The 18249-nt window shown below is 36.2% G+C and overlaps 5 protein-coding genes across 8 annotated transcripts; 4 read left to right on the top strand and 1 right to left on the bottom strand.

Annotated features, from left to right (window-relative positions):
* Nucleotides 1–274: 274 nt before the first annotated feature.
* On the top strand, nucleotides 275–1354 carry LOC148764905 (F-box/kelch-repeat protein At3g06240-like). The gene has a single exon (XM_088814325.1). The coding sequence runs from the start codon at nucleotides 275–277 to the stop codon at nucleotides 1352–1354; it is 1080 nt and encodes a 359-aa protein (XP_088670451.1).
* A 2947-nt stretch (nucleotides 1355–4301) lies between these two features.
* LOC105963138 (HXXXD-type acyl-transferase family protein) lies at nucleotides 4302–7036 on the top strand. The gene is made up of 2 exons (XM_012987511.2): nucleotides 4302–5012; nucleotides 5931–7036. Exons 1-2 carry the CDS (start codon nucleotides 4464–4466, stop codon nucleotides 6804–6806), a joined length of 1425 nt encoding a protein of 474 aa, XP_012842965.2. The 5' UTR covers nucleotides 4302–4463; the 3' UTR covers nucleotides 6807–7036.
* Nucleotides 7037–7484: 448 nt separating this feature from the next.
* Nucleotides 7485–10096, top strand: LOC105963140 (putative magnesium transporter NIPA1). Of its 2 annotated transcripts, none has more exons than XM_088813145.1 (8): nucleotides 7485–7622; nucleotides 7728–7784; nucleotides 8180–8270; nucleotides 8352–8512; nucleotides 8673–8776; nucleotides 8914–9051; nucleotides 9151–9243; nucleotides 9446–10096. In XM_088813145.1, the coding sequence occupies exons 1-8, from the start codon at nucleotides 7496–7498 to the stop codon at nucleotides 9629–9631; spliced, it is 957 nt and encodes a 318-aa protein (XP_088669271.1). In that variant the 5' UTR covers nucleotides 7485–7495; the 3' UTR covers nucleotides 9632–10096. The 2 variants fall into 2 exon arrangements, with proteins under 2 accessions (XP_088669271.1, XP_012842968.1); XM_012987514.2 differs by having other exon boundaries at nucleotides 8649–8776.
* Nucleotides 10097–10912: 816 nt separating this feature from the next.
* On the top strand, nucleotides 10913–12857 carry LOC105963299 (uncharacterized). Its single transcript, XM_088814510.1, has one exon. It carries the CDS (start codon nucleotides 11273–11275, stop codon nucleotides 12572–12574), a length of 1302 nt encoding a protein of 433 aa, XP_088670636.1. The 5' UTR covers nucleotides 10913–11272; the 3' UTR covers nucleotides 12575–12857.
* LOC105963134 (uncharacterized) lies at nucleotides 12828–18161 on the bottom strand. Of its 3 annotated transcripts, none has more exons than XM_088814506.1 (16): nucleotides 17629–18161; nucleotides 17060–17161; nucleotides 16892–16958; nucleotides 16596–16780; nucleotides 16137–16418; nucleotides 15487–15570; nucleotides 15336–15383; nucleotides 15179–15243; nucleotides 14980–15028; nucleotides 14536–14818; nucleotides 14140–14261; nucleotides 13913–13993; nucleotides 13757–13831; nucleotides 13550–13653; nucleotides 13310–13460; nucleotides 12828–13218 (listed from the first exon to the last, which is right to left on the bottom strand). In XM_088814506.1, exons 1-16 carry the CDS (start codon nucleotides 18067–18069, stop codon nucleotides 13021–13023), a joined length of 2337 nt encoding a protein of 778 aa, XP_088670632.1. In that variant the 5' UTR covers nucleotides 18070–18161; the 3' UTR covers nucleotides 12828–13020. The 3 variants fall into 3 exon arrangements, with proteins under 3 accessions (XP_088670632.1, XP_012842959.2, XP_088670633.1); XM_012987505.2 differs by having other exon boundaries at nucleotides 13553–13653; XM_088814507.1 differs by having other exon boundaries at nucleotides 14140–14240; nucleotides 17629–18145.
* Nucleotides 18162–18249: the final 88 nt, after the last annotated feature.

Genomic DNA, 18249 nt, shown 5'->3' with positions numbered 1-18249 from the left:
AACTCAATTACTCTCACATTAGACCTAATTTTAATTGTGGTTGCTCCTGCCTTTGTTTGACCCAGGTAAGTTTCGCACACTATTGTATGATATTTCTACATATTAATGTTTGTTAGTTTGCTGTTGTTGGATTTTCAGGGCTAGTTGTTGTATGAGATTTCTGCATAATTGTTGCATGCACGCAAACTGTTTGATAAATTGACTAAAAGAGATTTGCTTCTTTTCCTTTTAACACTATAGAAACCCTAAAACAAAACACATTGATCATACACATATGGCATCATCAGAAGAGAAAATATCATCACCATCGTCAAATATTCCACCGGAGCTCATCGAAATCGTGCTGTCGAAATTACCATCCGTGTCTGTGCTTCGATTCAAAACGGTTTGCAAGTCATGGAATACTACAATCTCCGATCCTGTATTTATCAAGGCTCATCTCCATTCCTCGAACAAATCTCCGAGTAATCTCTTCATACGTGAGTATAAAGATACTGGTAAAACATTTACTCTGGTTAAATTCGAAGGTGGACGATTCCACCACTCAGTAGGAGAATTGGAGGGCCCTAATGGGCCATTCGACCACGTGTGGTGCGAATGCAATGGCGTGCTACTCTTGGCAGGGAATCTGCTCGTGTGTCGGGAATATGCTTTGTGGAATCCATCCACTCGAATGGAGGCGCGTTTTGCAAACCCGTTAGAGCTCCAAGACGAAAAAGTAAACGCTCGTGGGATTTGTTACGATGCAGCAACGGATGATTTCAAGGTTGTTGTCATCCTCGAGATAAGCCGTATCGCAGTTTATTCGTGCAAGAGCAATTCTTGGACGAAGAAGAAAGGAATCGACCAATACCATGGCAGGATAATGAGTCGGGGAATCTTCTCCGATGGAGCTATCTATTGGATTTCGATCGGTGGCCGCGACAAGAAGGAATTTTTCAAGATAGTGTATTTCGATCCAAGAACCGACGAGCTCAAGATATCGCAGAAGCCGAGAGAACTAATTCATCGCGATGATAAACTGATTTTGAAGATGACGTCTTTGAGAGACGGCGGCCTGTGTTTGTACTGCGTCGCAATAGATGGCGATCCTGTGAAAATTCTTCGATTCTGGATAAAGGAAAAGGGCGTTTTGGATAACCCTAATTGGATGGAGATTGTGGTTGTTGAGAACGTTGTGTGTGCTCCGGCGGCTTTATCGGAAGATAAGATTATGATTAAATCGGATCGGAACGGATTTGTCTACTATTTCCCTCGTGAGAAGACGTTCGAAGAAATCGAAATGAGAGAGGGATATTGGGCTACATTAGTTCCATATGTGAATAGTTTGTTTTTCCCATCTGTTAATACTTAGCTCAACAAATCAACTTTTCGATTTTACTTAGGTCCACCACCGTAAAGTTGACGAATTCCGCTTCCACCACTGCTGCCGTAAAGTTGACGAATTTTCGGCAAAAAAATTTAAATATTACCTCCAGTTAAAGTGGATCGTCGTAACAGTTTGATATCTTCAAAAATATTTTTTTACTAGTTTATGATTATTATGTAAGAGAGAATATTTTTTGATATCTTCAAAAATATTTTTTTACTTTTGTTAATAAGATAAAATATAAGATATAAGATATATTTTTTGGAAAATCTGACCGTAAGGAGCTGCCAATTGTGTGGAAATTCAATTTTTTTAAATCCGACAATTTAAATAATATTTTATTATTATTATTATTATTATTATTATTATTATTATTATTATTATTATTATTATTATTATTATTATTATTATTATTATTATTATTATTATTATTATTATTATTATTATTTGCAAAAAAACTGGTTTGAACTGTTAGAACCGTCGGTTCTCGGTTCAAATAATGAGGAACCGGAATCACGTTGACCCCGGTTTGGTTCCGGTTCTAACCGAACCGGTGGTCATGTCTAATACGAGGATACGATTGTTGTGTGGAAGATTTTTATTTAATGAGATTTTAAATGCTACAACTATAATTATGTTGTTTAGCTTGCATGGAGTGGTCCAATTCAAACTTTTGCAACTGCATGCATTAATTCACCCCTTCCGGAAATTTTATGCTACACTCGGTTATTAACACTGAAATTATGCACACACATTTATGTGTATGTATGCTTAGTGAGTCATTATTTAACCTTATATACAATTATCAAATACCCGATATAAATAATTCGGTGTAGCATATAACTCCCGATCCTTTTTTAGGAAATTCTTTCCTTTTCCCTAACTATTTGATGCTTCTGATCTAGCCACATCACTTTTATTTTCTTGAATAAATAAATATTTTTTTTCATTTCAAATTAATTGTCATTTTAATTATATACAAATTACTTTTCGAAATTATAAATACTCTATCGATTATAATTTCAAGGGGCAATTTTTTTTTTGGGGTTGTTTTGTTTTGGAGTTTTTAAAATGGGGTTATTTTTGAAGTAGTAATTAAATTGGTGTTGGCCGCCACCGGGAACGGCGGCATCGGACGGAGACGCCACCGCCGGTGGCGGCACCGGGAGGAGACGCCGCCACCAGTGGCGTCTTCTACTTTTTAATTATTATTTTAATATTTTAATATTTTAATATTTTAATATTTTTTAATATTTTATTATTTTAATATTTTAATATTTTAATATTTTTTAATTTTTTAATATTTTATTATTTTAATATTTTCTTATTTTTTAATAGTTTTATTATTTTTTAATATTTTAATATTTTCTGATTTTTTTAATATTTTCTGATTTTTAATTTTTTTTACAAATAAAACAATTCTAACTACATTTTATTAAATTTATTACATTTTATCAATTATATTTATTACATTTTATCAATTAGTGTTAAATTAATCAGTGCATATATTTATCTAATCAACACAAAAAAATATGTAGACAAAAACAAAAAGAGTTTCTAGAAAATAAAAGAGTTATATAAAATAAATACCAGAAGAAGGTCCAACGCTACCGAAAGAGCTACTGAGGATGACGTGAGACAGACAAGAGAGGGGAACTATTATGCATCTACATCTCGGGTACCTCCATCTGGAGATGTTGCCGGTCCATTTGCTTCCCATACACCCTTTAATGCAGATGTTCCTGTGCATGGAGGTATGGACGATTTATCTACTACTACACAGGGATTTATGGATATGTTCGGTGCGTCTACATCTCAGGTACCCATATCCACCGGATTTATGGATATGTTGTACCTATTTATTTTATATAACTCTTTTATTTGACCTATTTATTTTATATAACTCTTTTATTTTCTAGAAACTCCTTTTGTTTTTGTCTACATATTTTTTTGTGTTGATTAGATAAATATATGCACTGATTAATTTAACACTAATTGATAAAATGTAATAAATCTAATTGATAAAATGTAATAAATTTAATAAAATGTAGTTAGAATTGTTTTATTTGTAAAAAAAAATTAAAAATCAGAAAATATTAAAATATTAAAAAATAAGAAAATATTAAAATAATAAAATATTAAAAAATATTAAAATATTAAAATATTAAAATATTAAATTATTAAAATAATAATTTAAAAAGTAGAAGACGCCACTGGTGGCGGCGTCTCCTCCCGGTGCCGCCACCAGCGGTGGCGTCTCCGTCCGATGCCGCCGTTCCCGGTGGCGGCCAACACCAATTTAATTACTACTTCAAAAATAACCCCATTTTAAAAACTCCAAAACAAAACAACCCCAAAAAAAAAATTGCCCCTAATTTCAATTATATAAATAGTTATATCGTAGCAGGTTCAATTTATAAAATTAAAATAATTATATTCTGATATGGTCCATGGTCTTATTTTTCAGTCATCATCATCTTCTTGCCCCTACTGTTGCAAGTGTTCAGTCTACTTTTTCTTTTTTGGCTTTAAATGTGTTTACAAATGGCATAAATCGCCCCAATGTGCTGAAAATTGCACAAATCACCACAAACATGCTAAAAATCATACAAAATCATACTCAAAATAAATATCATAATTATTGTATCATATCGCGATATCGACGATGTTTGAGTACAATCAATACGTATGCCAATCGAGTCTTATCGTTTCCATAGAAATAGTATCGTATCCGCGATAAATATCGCAATATTGACTACACTGATTTATAAAAAAAGTGAAAAATAATTCGATATTTGAAGTTTATGGAGTACATACATCATGGAATAGACCTCAAATTGAGTACGTGGCGAAGTAGTTACAATATTGATTTTGCCTAATCAATGAGAGGCAACAAATAGACAAAAGAAAAATACTATCATGAACCGGAATCAGAACCGAACAGAACCGAGTTATTTACGATTCGCGTAACATCTCCGTTTTAATTATTTACTACGAATTCGGATCAACGATTCTTTCAAAATTGATGATTCCATAACAAAAAAAAATAGGCCCTCAATTTCGATGTGTCACAAAGCTAAAGCATCTCCACCAAATGCTACCATACCTAGTAATTAATGCCTCCCCTCTCCTTACTTCATATATACAAACTCTCCACACACACACACACACACACACACAACTTTCATCATCGTCATCATTTCCGATGGCAGAAGTTGATCAAGAACGAGGCCTTGTGTACGACATCAAACTATCGTCCGTGGGGCCGGGAAATGTCACGGGCCAGGACTCGATTTTCGAGGCCCGTAACATGGACCTGGCCATGAAGCTTCACTACATTAGATGCGTCTACTATTTCGGGAGCCGGGCTTTCGAGGGCTTGACCACCCTAGCCATCAAGGAGCCCATCTTTGTGTGGCTGAACCAGTTTCCGATGACAGCTGGCCGGTTCCGTAGAGACGAGTCGGGCCGGCCTTATATCAAATGCAACGACTGTGGTGTCAGGTTTATCGAGGCTAAGTGCCGCACGTCACTTGATGAGTGGTTCGAGATGAGTGACGATATTGCTACGCGTGAGAAGTTTCTTTGTTCGAATTCGATTATTGGCCCTGAAATGTCATTTTCTCCCCTTATTTACATACAGGTTGGTAATTTATTTATTTAATTTTTATTTCTTTTTCAAAGTTTATGTTAAGGTTGAGAATTTGTTATAAATAGTATAATTTTAATTTGTTCTATTTTTTTCTACCTACCTTAAAGAAACTAAAAATAATTGGGTTTAACACTATATGTGTGAATTTATAGGAATATTTTTGTGTTAACATCTCTTAAATAACCAATACAAAAAGTGATATTTTTATTTTAATTTTACTTTATTTTATTTTTATATTTTGTTTTTTTATTTGATAAATATTTATATATGAAATATGGGTAAATTACAACCAACCCCTGAGGTATGTCAAATTACGAAACCCCCCTCATATTTATGTAATTAAAAACACACTCAACTATGAATCTTCTTACACAGTGTCAATTTCAATAGAATCTTTAGATTTCGTGGAATGTTCGCTAGTTCGTATTCGTTTTGTGCAAAAATGCAGTTACTAATGCACCACAGATATTTACAAGTCCATAGACACATGATGATCCTATTTCAAAATGTGAAGTGCGAATGAGGTAAAACAGGTACAAACTGAAGAATACTCCATATAATATAGGAGATTCAACTAAATTTGACACTACAATAATGGACGTAAAAAGACTCATAGTAGAAGATGATTGTAATTACCCAAACATGATATGGTCCTTTTGTAATTTGACATTAGTTTAGGGGGTGACCGTAATTTAAGAGATAAAATATTTATACTTCACACTTCACATAGTGGGGTTGTTGAGTTGGTCTAAGCTTTTAAACACTTGATTGAGACACCAACCTCGTTAACAGAACTTGTTCATTTATATAAAAAATTACTCCTATCATTAAATATATTTAAATTTTAATATAAAATATTTTGATATTTTGAAATATTTAAAATATTTAGTATTTGAATTTTTGTTGCAGCTGACTAAATTCAAATGTGGAGGAATGGCTGTGGGCCTGAGCTGGGCCCACGTTCTTGGAGATGTGTTCTCTGCTGCAGAGTACATGAACAACTGGAGCCGGGTTGCGACCGGGTTTGGGCTAAACCGGCCCATTAATAAAATGGCTGATGGTCCAACAAAGCCCAAATATTTCAACGGGCGGGTCAAAGTTTCGGAGGATCCTCTTTCCGTCAAACGGGTCGACCCGGTCGGAGACAATTGGGTATTTGCAGCTAAACGTAAAACGGCGGCGTTTTCCTTTGACGTTACCCCAACACAATTGAGCCATCTCCGGTCAAAATTGAGCAGAAACGGGATCGATTCCCCCGCTTTTGAGGCGATTTCTGTTGTAATTTGGCGATGCATTGCCGGAATCAGGGGCGGGGAATCGGAGCCACGAATTGTGACGATCTGCAAAAGGAGCGAGGACAATGAGAAATTTAGGGTTTTGAGGAACAATCAAGTAGTGCTCGTGGTGAAGGCCGAGTCTCCTGTAATGGAGGCGAACCCTAGCGATCTGGCGGCGCTGATGAAGAACGGAGGTATTGACGAGCGGGCAGGTATCGAGGAAGCTGTGGAGAGAGACCACGGGTTGCCGGATTTTATCGTCTACGGCGCGAATCTGACGTTCGTGAACCTTGAAGGTGCGGACTTTTATGATTTTGAGTACAGTGGGCAGAAGCCGGTTCGTGTCAGCTGTAGGATTGACGGGGTTGGTGAAAATGGGGCGGTTCTGGTGCTGCCGGCGGCGGGGGAAGGCGGCGGAGGTCGGTCAGTTATGGCGATATTGCCGGAGAATGAGGTCGCTGCGGTGAAATCAGAGTTGAAGAGGGAGGGGCTTCTTCTTATGGGCTGAACAAAACCTTTTTCCTGAGAACGTGTTGTTTTTAGGTTAAATGGAAGCAGAACAGAGAAAGATGCAGTAATGTATGTATCTATGTATCTATCTATGTGTGATGTGTGTGTCTCTTCCCTTTTGGTGTTTTTGTCTTCTCCAAATTCTGAAATCTGTAATATTCTCAATTCTGCTAATTTGATTTTGAAAATTTCTGATTTTTGAGTAATATTTTTCAATTCGAATTCTAATTTCTAATTCTTTTTTTCTGAATTTTTGGGGATCGAAATTGGAATATGCCGATTTACAATAATGAATAACATGTTCTCAATTTAATTTAATATGTGTAGAAGCATCCTAATATTGACACGCCGATCTCTTTCATTTGCCCCCAACCATTCATTTCTCTGTTTTCTCTCTCTTCTTTCTGCACACACAAAAAGGGAATTAGGAATACATCATTTTTACACGTACTGTATTTTGATAAAGAAAAAAAGAAGAAGAAACAATCGTTTTCTTTATCTGAAATTCTTGTCTCTGTGTGTGTGTGTGTGTGTGTGTGTGAGAGAGAGAGAGAGAAGCTATATTTATCATGAAAATTTCTGTATTTTGTTTCCATAGATTAGTTTATTTATCAGAAAGCTAACCATGAAATAAATCTTGATTCTTGGCGGTTTCACATGTTCAAATCTGTCATAGAGATTGATTAAATGGGGGGAATATCGGATAATGTGACCGGACTTGTTTTGGCGATCTCTTCAAGCGTATTCATCGGTTCTAGTTTCATCATCAAGAAAAAGGGCCTTAAGAAGGCCGGTGCTTGTGGTACTCGAGCAAGTTAGTCGTTTTTGTTACTCTAATTTCAATTGTTCTCATTCTTTTTTTTTTTTTTCTTTAATCTACTTGCTAATGTACTTCGTATAACTAATGATATCTAATCAGGTGATGGAGGCTACTCTTATCTGAAGGAGCCTTTGTGGTGGGCTGGTATGATAACAAGTAAGATAACAAATTCAACGATATCTATAATCAGATTTGCGCAGTCATTATTTCTTTAGATTCTTCTGATTAGATAAGTTATTTGTTATTGGAAAATCAACTGTTTGTTTATTTCCGTAGATGGATATTCACCTAGCTTTGACTTGTTTCCTGCTTTTACACGGCAGTGTGCTCCTTGTAGAGTCTGAACTAGCATCTTATTTCGTAATTCGATTCACTATATATGTTAATAACATGAAACACTATCATTGAAATGATGCAAATTAACTATGTTTCTAGCGTTCAAGTCCAAACCTTTAGAGCTCTATTGGATTGTGATGTATAAATTTGTCCCGAAATATATAATATTTCGTTTTATTTTGCTTTTGATCCCGATTATTTTGCATGGATTACAGTGCTCTTCGGGGAGGCTGCAAATTTTGCTGCCTATGCATATGCTCCGGCTATTCTCGTGACCCCCTTGGGAGCTTTAAGTATCATTTTCAGGTATGGCATTATACGTATACCTAAAATATAAATGGCCCGTCTACTTATGAATGCTGTTAAATATATAATTTTCCAATGCAGTGCAGTGTTAGCTCACTGCATTTTGAACGAAAGATTGCATATGTTCGGTGTTGTTGGTTGTATTATATGCTTAGTGGGCTCCGTCACCATTGTTTTACATGCCCCACTGGAGAAGGATATTGAATCGGTCAAACAAGTTTGGCACTTAGCCACTGAACCAGGTACGTAAAATGGTTCTATCGTTTTCCCGCTTTATATATATAATATATATTTTTCTCAAATAAAGTATTCTTATTATAAAAAAACCCGACGAGCGAAAACCAGAACAAGACTTACTATACTGGTTTTATTTAACAGGTTTTATTATCTACACTTGTGTAGTATTGGTTCTTGTCGCAGTTCTAATTTTCGGGTTTGAGCGGAGATACGGGCAGACACATATGCTTGTGTATATTGGAATTTGTTCTCTCATGGGTTCTCTTACGGTTAGTTTGTTCCCTCTCGGATATTTTAATTCTTAAATTATAACTTTGCCTCGTTTGATAGGTTTGATTAGTCTTGATATATAGCTAATCACTTCGAAGAAAGGCTTCTTATGTTTTCCAATTCTACCCTTATGCAGGTCATGTGTGTGAAAGCAGTTGGGATAGCTTTAAAGCTGTCGTTTTCGGGGTCGAATCAGTTCATATACTTTCAGCCTTGGTTATTTACTTTTTTGGTTATTGGTTTCTGTCTTATGCAGCTGATTTATCTGAACAAGGTATAAAATAATCATTATTGCTTAATAAAAATTAAATTCATCTAATCTTTCATTTAATTTGTTTTTTTACCCGAGAATCTATGTATCGACATTTTGCAGGCACTGGACATGTTCAATACAGCTGTCGTGTCGCCTGTATATTTCGTCATGTTCACATTCCTCACTATATTAGCCAGTGTCATCATGTTTAAGGTGATGCAATAATCTTCACTTATCGTATGTTATATTATCTATCTTTATTCTTCGTGGCGTTTTTTTTTTAAATCCTCCGTCGAAAACAAAATCTTGATTTTATTGTATCGACTTCTAGGATATATTTATCCCATCAAATCTATTTAAAAAATAAAAAAATAAAAAAAATTCACATTGTTGGTGGCTGTTATCGAAATTTCAGGAATGGGATTCTCAGAGTGCGACGGATATTGTGACGGAAATATGCGGTTTTGTGACGATAATTTGCGGGACTTTTCTACTGCACAAAACAAGGGATATGGGAGGTTCTGCAGATGAACCACCATCATCATCATCACATATAACTATAGAGATATGCAATTCCCCAAGAAATCAGTATGAGGTTTGAGCATTTGATCACTGTGTGAAACTTGAGGGATTGAACTGTAGACAATGGGCTGTCGAAAACAAGTGAACATTTTCGAAAAATCTTTGTTTCGAAAATGAGGTAACATTCTCTTGAGTGGCGCCTTGGCGGTATCGGATTTGTATTTTGTTTCTTCCATTGTTCTATATCTTCGGTGGTGGTGGTGGTGGTGGTGGTGGGTGGTGGAGGTTGGTGGTCAGAATTTGCACTTGTAGATGAGAAATAAATTCAATTACATGTATACAGTCTATTTATGAAAAAACCCCTCAGATTTGAGAAATTACATCCAGCCCCTTACGGTTTGTACATTTTTTACATCCACCCCTTACTAAAGGTTATTAATGTAAGAAACCTACACATGAGGGTTATATTTTCCGTAAATAGATCTTACTTCAGAGGACGGTTGTAATTAGCCCTAAATTCAATAATATGAATTAGTCTTTGAAATTTCGAATGGTGTAATTTTATCGTCTCAGCAAATTGTTAATTCTTTTTATATAGAAATTACGGATACCTGTAAGATTAAATAACTTGCAAATTTATGTAATATTGATAATTACAAATACCTCCTCAAAACTAATAGTCCAATATAAACCTAACGGAAGAATGAATTGTCTAAATTACCCTTTTTATTAAACAAACAAACTATGAGTATATACCGGTGTCCCCTGATGTAAGATCCCCTTCACATCCCTCCACATAGTATATTACATTTACTCCATACATTCAGAACGAAAGTTCCATATAATCTTGAAGATTCCGTTACTTATAACTCCATAAGGGTGTAATTGTAAGATAGAAAAATAACTTGGGAGTATTCGTAATTACAAACACCACAAGGGCTTGTAAGTCATTATGTCTTATCTCATAAGTGTCCGTAATTTACTCATTTATAAATAAAGTTTTTTTTTTTTTTTTTTTGAGAAATTCATTTATAAAATTCATATATAAAGATAACACTATTTTTATATGGTTTTACTCGGACAAATTATTATTCTAATATATAATTTTATTATTTTTCTAAAACAAGTGTTCATCAAATTTTTTTTTTTTTTTTTGTGTGAATAATTGTTAATAAAATAATCGAATCTAGAAAAAATAAAAAATAAAAGTAGATAAAACAGTAATTATAACCAAGCTAATTTTATTACAATCGATTAATTTATCCAAAATTAAATCCAATTATGTAAGGTTTTTACAGAATTAACAGACATCGATGAACTAATTATTATATACTTAAACAATGTAAAACCCCCCTTCCTTCCTCCTCGTGAATAATGAATATACTTTCCCTTTCTCTCTCCTCTCTCAAATTCTCTCTCTATCTCTCATGATCTCTCTTAGTTAGGGTTCTTCACTTCGAACCCTCGCGCTTCAATTGCTTCTTCTGAAACTCGAGGTAAGTATCTTTGATTCTGATGCTTATGTGCACACGCACTCACACGTGTTTCTACACACACAAGTATAAATCGCCTATTTCTTCATTGCTGGTAAGGAATTTTGATCTAGGTTTAGGAGTTGTATTCAGACGCGCGGTTATGTAATTAATTTTTTTTTTAAAAAAGAAGGAATTTTTATTCTATGTTAGTTGTAGATATTTTTTCATAGTGGTATTGTAAAGTGATGACGCCTCAGCCAAGGAGGAAGAAATGGACTGAGGCGGAGGAAAGAACCCTAATTGACAAGTACGGCGAGATGTCGTGTGATGGGAGTTTATCGAAGATGAAAACCCGGGAGAAAAAGTACAAGCCGATTGCTCTACATGTCAATTTGATCCACCATGCCCGGGACCCGGTCTCGTATCCGTGGCAATGGACTTGGAAAGACGTGTCGACTAAAGTGCAGAACATGAGGCACCAGTACGCGCTTGTGAAGCAGAAGATCAAGAAGCAGGAGTCTTCGATCAGGGGTTTGGGCGGAGAGGACGAGTTCGATTGGATGGAAGGGATTACTCATTGGTCGAACTTCCTTCGGTATAAGGAAGTTTTTGGTGATGTGGCGCTTGCGTTTACGAGCACCGATGGGGTTTTGGGTGGGAACGGATGCAACGGTGGCTTTGAGGATGTTGTTGCTCCGTTTGGGCAGATGGGGCAGGTGGCGGATGGGGCTTTTGTCGGTGGGATTGATGGGGTCGAAAATGGGGTGATGGATTTGGAGTTCGATTATGATGGGGAGGAAGGGGAAGAGAATTACAACAGGGGTAACAAAAACGAGGTTTGTATGAGAGAAGACGATTGTGCAAGATTTGTTTGTGAAGATATCGAACCGAATCCATCGGAGAGTAGAAAGAAGAGGAAGTTGTTGAAAGGGATGGAGAAGAAGGCGTGGGGGTTTCTTGTTAACCAATTAGGTCAGTTGAAGGAGATGGAGTCTCGGTTTGAGCAGCGCGAGGTGGAGAGAGAGCGCGAGAGGCAAACGAGGGAAAATCTTAAAGCCGAAAAGGAGAAAGAGCGTATAAAAAAATCCGACGAGATTGAAAAGAGTAGAGAAGCGAGGGAAAACACGAGAGAAAAGTTGAGAAGGCAATGGATTCAAGAATGGGAAGCTATGGAGAGAGAGAGCGAGGAGAGAGAGAGAAGGAGACGGGAGGAAGAATCGATGCGCGAGAGGGAATGGGAAGAGAAGTTGAATCGAAGGAGATCGGAGTGGAAGAAGAGGATGAACGAGATGCTGAGTCAGCACCGAGCGGAGATGGGGCAGGTTCAGGCTAGGATACTACACGAGCAGCAGAATCTGACGAGTCAGTTTATCGGGCTCGTTTCACAGTGGAGCGGTCACGCGGTGGGGATTTCTGACCACAGTGGAGCAACTAGCCATTATTTGTCACAGATGATGCAGAATTTGCACCATGTAAATGGCATGGTTGATGGTGATACGAGGGTCGATGGAGATAATCAAGAAGATCAGTTCATCGTTGATGGTTAAATGCTCGAGATTTTTTTACTGCACAGAATATATCTGCAGGTGATTTTTTTCGTAAGGAACTGATGCTTCAGATTATATATATGTGTACAATAGCTGTGTAGTTTTGTTATATGATTCTTTACTCTTTTTTATCCTTGGGGAAATTTCTTGGTACCCAACTTTGTATGATGTAGTGTAGTATACGAATAATCTCCGCCTCGGGTTTTTGTTTGCAACTTGTAACTAGAGTTGGATAACAGTTTCCGAGCATTGATTTGACAAAAAAAACACATGAAATTTCGTTCGTATTTTGAGTTTGAGTATACGTTCTCTTATTGTGCTCAAACAATACACAAGAGTCGATATACGAGTAAACGCATTTTTGGGTGATTAAAAACTGAACTGGTATCTATAAGTTATTTCTAGAGAGAGAAAATCACAATTAGGAATTTGCTCTCTCTCTCTCTCTATATTAGTGGCTTGATCAACTTGGAAGCATCTACGACTCTTTGGCTCCACTCGTGCTTTTCCAGCTCTAACGATTTTACTAGTTCGTCACACGCTCGAGAAAGTTCATCGTCCGTTATGGGAGAGTCCTTTTTTAGGGCGAAAATTACTTCATTAACGTCTTTCTCGAGTTTTAGTGACAAGAGGTTGCCGAATACCTTAAAAAAAATTTGGAAAAAATAGCTTAGATATGAAATTAAACTTGGGAATAATGTAAAATTAATATTTATGTCACTTTTCACTTCTCACCGATTTCAAACTCGAATATACTGCACCCTTCACAGCAGACGACCTCGAGACCAAATTGATGATGAATAAACCTTCCTCGGAGAGGGAATTTTTCGCAGCTAGAAGAAAAGATTCCGTTACGAAATCTGCTGCAGGACAGGTCAAACCAGAACTGCACAAGAATAATAGTACCAATGTCAAACATATGAAAACTCGATAGAAGCGGAATAAATATTAAGCAAATGGGATTAAAAGCTGCACTGCCTTGAGTCTGACGAGTCCACATCAACTATAAGTATGTCGAGTTTTCCTGCTTCAGCATCTGCTTTCCCCGTAACAAACTTAATTCCGTCAGTTATATGTACCTGAACAAGGAACAAGAAAAAGAAAGAAAATATTACGCAATCAACAGTTAAACATATCACATGCATTCTTATAGTTACATTATATAGCGTAAGGACACGTTACCTGTAAGCGATCATCTTCTCTAAACCCGAAATATTGTTTAGCAACATCCAAAACCACAGGATCTAACTCAACTACCTGCCAAGTCAAGAATTTGCGTAAGGACTCAAGATAGCAAAAATAAAAACGGCATTCAGCGGTTCAGAATTTCATTAACACCTCGATATTTAGAGTAGGTAGGCAATTCTTCATAAACATAGGTAGTAATCCTGCTCCAAGACCAATAACCGCTGTTTTGCCCTGGAAAAAGAGGGAAAAAGTCGACTTCAGTTCAACATGATCTTGAATATTTTTTCATAATATTATTATTATTTTTGTTCTTGTGATTTTCTTCGTCTGAAATTTACAATATGTATATTGCTTTCAAGAGAAAGTAGACGGCTCACCATTCCCACAGCTGAGTTAGAACCTTTCAAATGTAGAGAAATCAACATAAGTCCAGAAATAATCCCATTGTGGTATGAACTTGCCAAATAGTTGTGATCGACTTTCATTTCATTGTTTGACGCTGCACCATACAAGATGAGAAAGATAAATAAACTAGTTAACGAAGATGAATAAATTCAACTTTTACTACCTAGTAACATAACAGTAACTGTAAAAAAAGTGCGACTAAAAAAGTGATAATAAGGTAGTGAAGTACATCTATTTGGACCTCAAAGAAATTGCCCGAAAACTCATTTTAGAAATTAATTGTTTCCCAATTTTGAATTAAAAAAGCATTAAAAGTATTAGAATTTGAGTACAGTAATTCGATTTCTGATACACAATCAGATCTTTACCATGAGACGTGGACGAGTGAGAACCAATTTTTCCCTGTTTTCCTTTCTTCTTGGTTTTTGAAGCTGTTTGCACATCATTTTCTTCTGTTTCACGTGAAATTGCATTTGATCCTTCTTTCGATAAAAGAGCTTCCGATTGCACCAAACTTTGGGATCTTTGAAAAGTAAGGCGACGGAATATCAAATCCTTAGATGGATCGCATTTTAAATCATCATCATAATCATCAACCTGTTGATAGATCACATCATCTACAATAATTGGACCCGTCAATGCAGATGTAACCTGGATTAACCAAAAGAAAGAAACATTATCAAATGAAAAGGAGAGACGAGCATTTTCGACTAAATCGAATAAGTGCCGCAAATTTGGACTTCAGAAATAAATTCCATCATCTTCGATAAATGCTAAGTTGATGATGTCATAGAATAAGTTGATTATCAAACCTGGTTCACAATCGTTTGCTGCTTAATTCCATCACTTGCAGCCATAAACCTGCACAAGGCCCAATCGATATACTCGTTAATAAATTTTTAGTTACCAAACAAGCTTATTAATAATTCAGAAATCAGCATTTTGACAATTTTAAATATTCATATATGTTAAAAGAACTAATCAAATATAATTAATAACACGAACACTTACGGGATAGGAACTCCATCATCACAATCTTTAGGAGCCAACTGCATGACTAAAGGGGAGAGATCCGTCTAAAATTAAGGAAAACCCGAATTTTAAGAAGCCATCAAACTTAAAGCATGCAAGTCAAATACAACTGGTGGAGTATAAAGTTGAATATCACCTGGATATCTTGCATGGAAAAATTGGAATTGCTGGAATCCAGTAAAATCTAAATCGATCAAATAATTGTATTAATTGAAAATGAGATATAAAGAGACATGATAAATGAATAAAATAAACTAAGAGTATCCCATGCGGGAAAAAATGTTTACCATCACTAATCTAGCAGCCTTTGAGGTTGCGACTATGAGCCATTGTCCTTCTTCTGATGAGAAGAGCCAATCATCGACCCGCATCTGAAATTCAAATTTTAGTCACATAGCAGTTGGATTTAAAAAGACAAGACAACAAAATATATAATAAATAAAAGAAAGACTGCAAATAACGGATGATAGTTGAAGCTGCTTTGATTGGCATTACCAAAAGAATTCCGTACAAAGGGAAAAACCAACACAATGTTATCCAGTTTAACATAAAATTAAATTAAATTACAGAACAAACATACTATATCCTAAGACGAACACAGAAAAACATAGATTCTTTATAACTCCAACTCTGGGATTGGTTTGTTAGCAAATAAATAATGAATCAATCAAATAAGCCTCGACAGGATCATTTTAAGAAAGTTGTACTTTTCAGAACTATCTTGTTCTATAGGCCCAAAGCTGGGACGCCGAGATTTGATGATACTCGAAATACACAAGTTATAATTCTGTCTATGTAAACTATCTTCATATTTTCCCGAACTTAACAACAAACACATTTCGAAATACAGGTAAAACGACAAAAACAGCTCTGAAACAGCCATCAATTGGGAAACTCAAGGATTGGAAAAAATAAAAACAAAGAAAGAAGAACTAACTTTTGGAACGATGAATGCAGCAAACTGATAGGAGATAGGTTCCTTATCGTCATCCGAATCTTGACCCAAATCTGGCTTAGCATCAAATAGTATAGCATTATAGAAACGGGATACTCCAGGTTCACCTAAAATAAGCTTTAACCTACGACCTGGTTCAAGCTCTTTAAGGTTTCCTTTCGCCCCTAAAGTCAGGTCTTCAAGTGAGTACAATATATCACCGCCATTGGAGTATTCCGAGCGAACCTTCCGTTCTCTTTCAAGTGCTTCGTAGAGTTCCCGAGCCTAAGAGATGTCAAAGAAGTTAATCGATTTATCCAGATATAACAGAAGTAAAACAAATATAATGTTTAGTTGAGCTAGCATAGACCATAAGACGCACTTATCATTAAGCATCTGATTAGCATTCAAGGAACATACGGCGAGGAAAAATGTAGAGAGAAAAGGTGAAAATGTTCTTACCTGATTACCATGAGATTCAACAGAATATTCATCCATGAACGATGATATCTCAGAAACGGAAGTTGAAATATCTTTCTCAACTACCACCATAAAGGTCTGTAGTTTTATGTTTCTTGAGGATGGTTCCTTAGCAATGGTATAAAGGCTCATTTTCCACCCAAATCGGAACTTGGAGAAAAGTAGACCTGAGAAAAAGTCATAATCGGAACTTGTAAGAAATGCATAAAAGCCTTTTAAAAGTCATTATATGTAATCCATATATTTATCTTCAAATTTGATAATACGAGAAACAATACCTAACACATGGGATTCCGCGAGGGTGAGACAAATAAATTTTCCTCCAGCTTTTAAAAGCCTTTTTACCTGGTCATACACAAAAAGAACAGGATACTCAAGCTTCCGGAACGTTCACGAAAAAACAATATCGAATTCAGTTTCACTTTCAAATGAGACTTATCATACACCTCAGATAAATATTGATTCCCTAATCTCGAACCAAGCTCAGGCTCCATCAAAGCATCCAGTCCTCCCTTGTCGACAATGGCATCAAAAGACTCATCTGCAAACTGAATGAAAGACAAAACCATTAGAAAAAACGGAACCTGGTTAAGAAGAGAAAAATAAAATAAAAAATGAAAATTTGGACCCATAAAAGAATCACATAATCATCCATCAGTCATCAATGTTGCTAAATCGGAACCGAAAAACAAAATCTTCAATGTAACTTCATTATAACTCAATAAAATTGCTTTCAACAAATCACATTTCACTTGTAAACATATCTTCTATGACCGTAAAAAGTAAAACTTCAACAACCATCAATAATAAGATGGTTTATGCATCACTTTCGATGACCGAAGAAATACAACGAGCCCGCATTTATTTTGTATGGTGGTTGTGAGCTTATTTTTATTCAAAAATCTTCTTAATTCGACTACCTTAATACTCAGCGTGAGATCATTTACCATTAAATATTATTTAAACAAAAAAAAGAGACAATCTCCTGGTGCAATTAGCATGGATTAGAACATACCTGCATATTAGTCATGTCCATCACGCGCCACTTCATCCCAGGCCGTTCTCTCAAATTCCTCCGCAGCATATCGGAGATAACAACCTTTGAGAAATCCACGTTTGTTATATTAAGAAACCCGGCATCGTACAAATGCTCCGACAGCTTCGAGTTCCCGCAGCCCGGCACCAAAATACACACCTCCTCCGCCTGTACTCCGGCGGATTCCGGCGTCCGTAGTGATGGTGGCGATAAGAGCTGGGCCGTGAGTAAGGTTCGGAGCTGGGGCCACTCGGCGTACCATTCGAAGGAATCATCGGTGCCTCTGATGGTGAAAAATTGGTCCCAATTCTCTTTGCTCGTGAAGTCTCCGAGGGTTTTGAGCAGCTCTTCTTGATTTTTCCCTCCGGCGCCGCCGTTTTCTCTTGTGTGCTGCTGCTGTTGCTTCTTCTTTCTCCCCATTTTCGGCGGTTGTAAGGTATTCAGTCAGAGGGTTTTTGTGGTTTGCAAACTCCAAATTTTGCTTAAAGAACAAATTTTTACTACAATTTGGCAAAATAACTATTTTATTTTGGGGAAAATACAGATTTTGTCCTTCAAGTTTGAACTTATTTCACATTTGGTCCCCCATGTTTACGAAAA

This window comes from Erythranthe guttata, chromosome 14 (assembly GCF_056151865.1).
Source record: "Erythranthe guttata isolate IM_541 chromosome 14, IM_541, whole genome shotgun sequence".
Lineage (NCBI taxonomy): Eukaryota > Viridiplantae > Streptophyta > Magnoliopsida > Lamiales > Phrymaceae > Erythranthe > Erythranthe guttata.
This window is presented reverse-complemented; position numbering and strand designations above follow the sequence as displayed.

Bases quoted from the DNA above. Each gene is read 5' to 3' on its own strand.
- LOC105963140 (XM_012987514.2), top strand. From the start codon at position 7,496: ATGGGGGGAATATCGGATAATGTGACCGGACTTGTTTTGGCGATCTCT. The intron at 8,513-8,648 runs GTACGTAAAATG...TTTATTTAACAG, and splicing joins GCACTTAGCCACTGAACCAG to GTTTTATTATCTACACTTGT. The intron at 9,244-9,445 runs GTGATGCAATAA...TCGAAATTTCAG, and splicing joins CCAGTGTCATCATGTTTAAG to GAATGGGATTCTCAGAGTGC.
- LOC105963134 (XM_088814506.1), bottom strand. From the start codon at position 18,069: ATGGGGAGAAAGAAGAAGCAACAGCAGCAGCACACAAGAGAAAACGGC. The intron at 16,959-17,059 runs GTGTATGATAAG...GTGTATGACCAG, and splicing joins GGAATCAATATTTATCTGAG to GTAAAAAGGCTTTTAAAAGC. The intron at 14,819-14,979 runs GTTTGATAATCA...TGGTTAATCCAG, and splicing joins AGCAAACGATTGTGAACCAG to GTTACATCTGCATTGACGGG.
- LOC105963138 (XM_012987511.2), top strand. From the start codon at position 4,464: ATGCTACCATACCTAGTAATTAATGCCTCCCCTCTCCTTACTTCATAT. The intron at 5,013-5,930 runs GTTGGTAATTTA...TTTTTGTTGCAG, and splicing joins CTCCCCTTATTTACATACAG to CTGACTAAATTCAAATGTGG.
- LOC105963299 (XM_088814510.1), top strand. From the start codon at position 11,273: ATGACGCCTCAGCCAAGGAGGAAGAAATGGACTGAGGCGGAGGAAAGA.
- LOC148764905 (XM_088814325.1), top strand. From the start codon at position 275: ATGGCATCATCAGAAGAGAAAATATCATCACCATCGTCAAATATTCCA.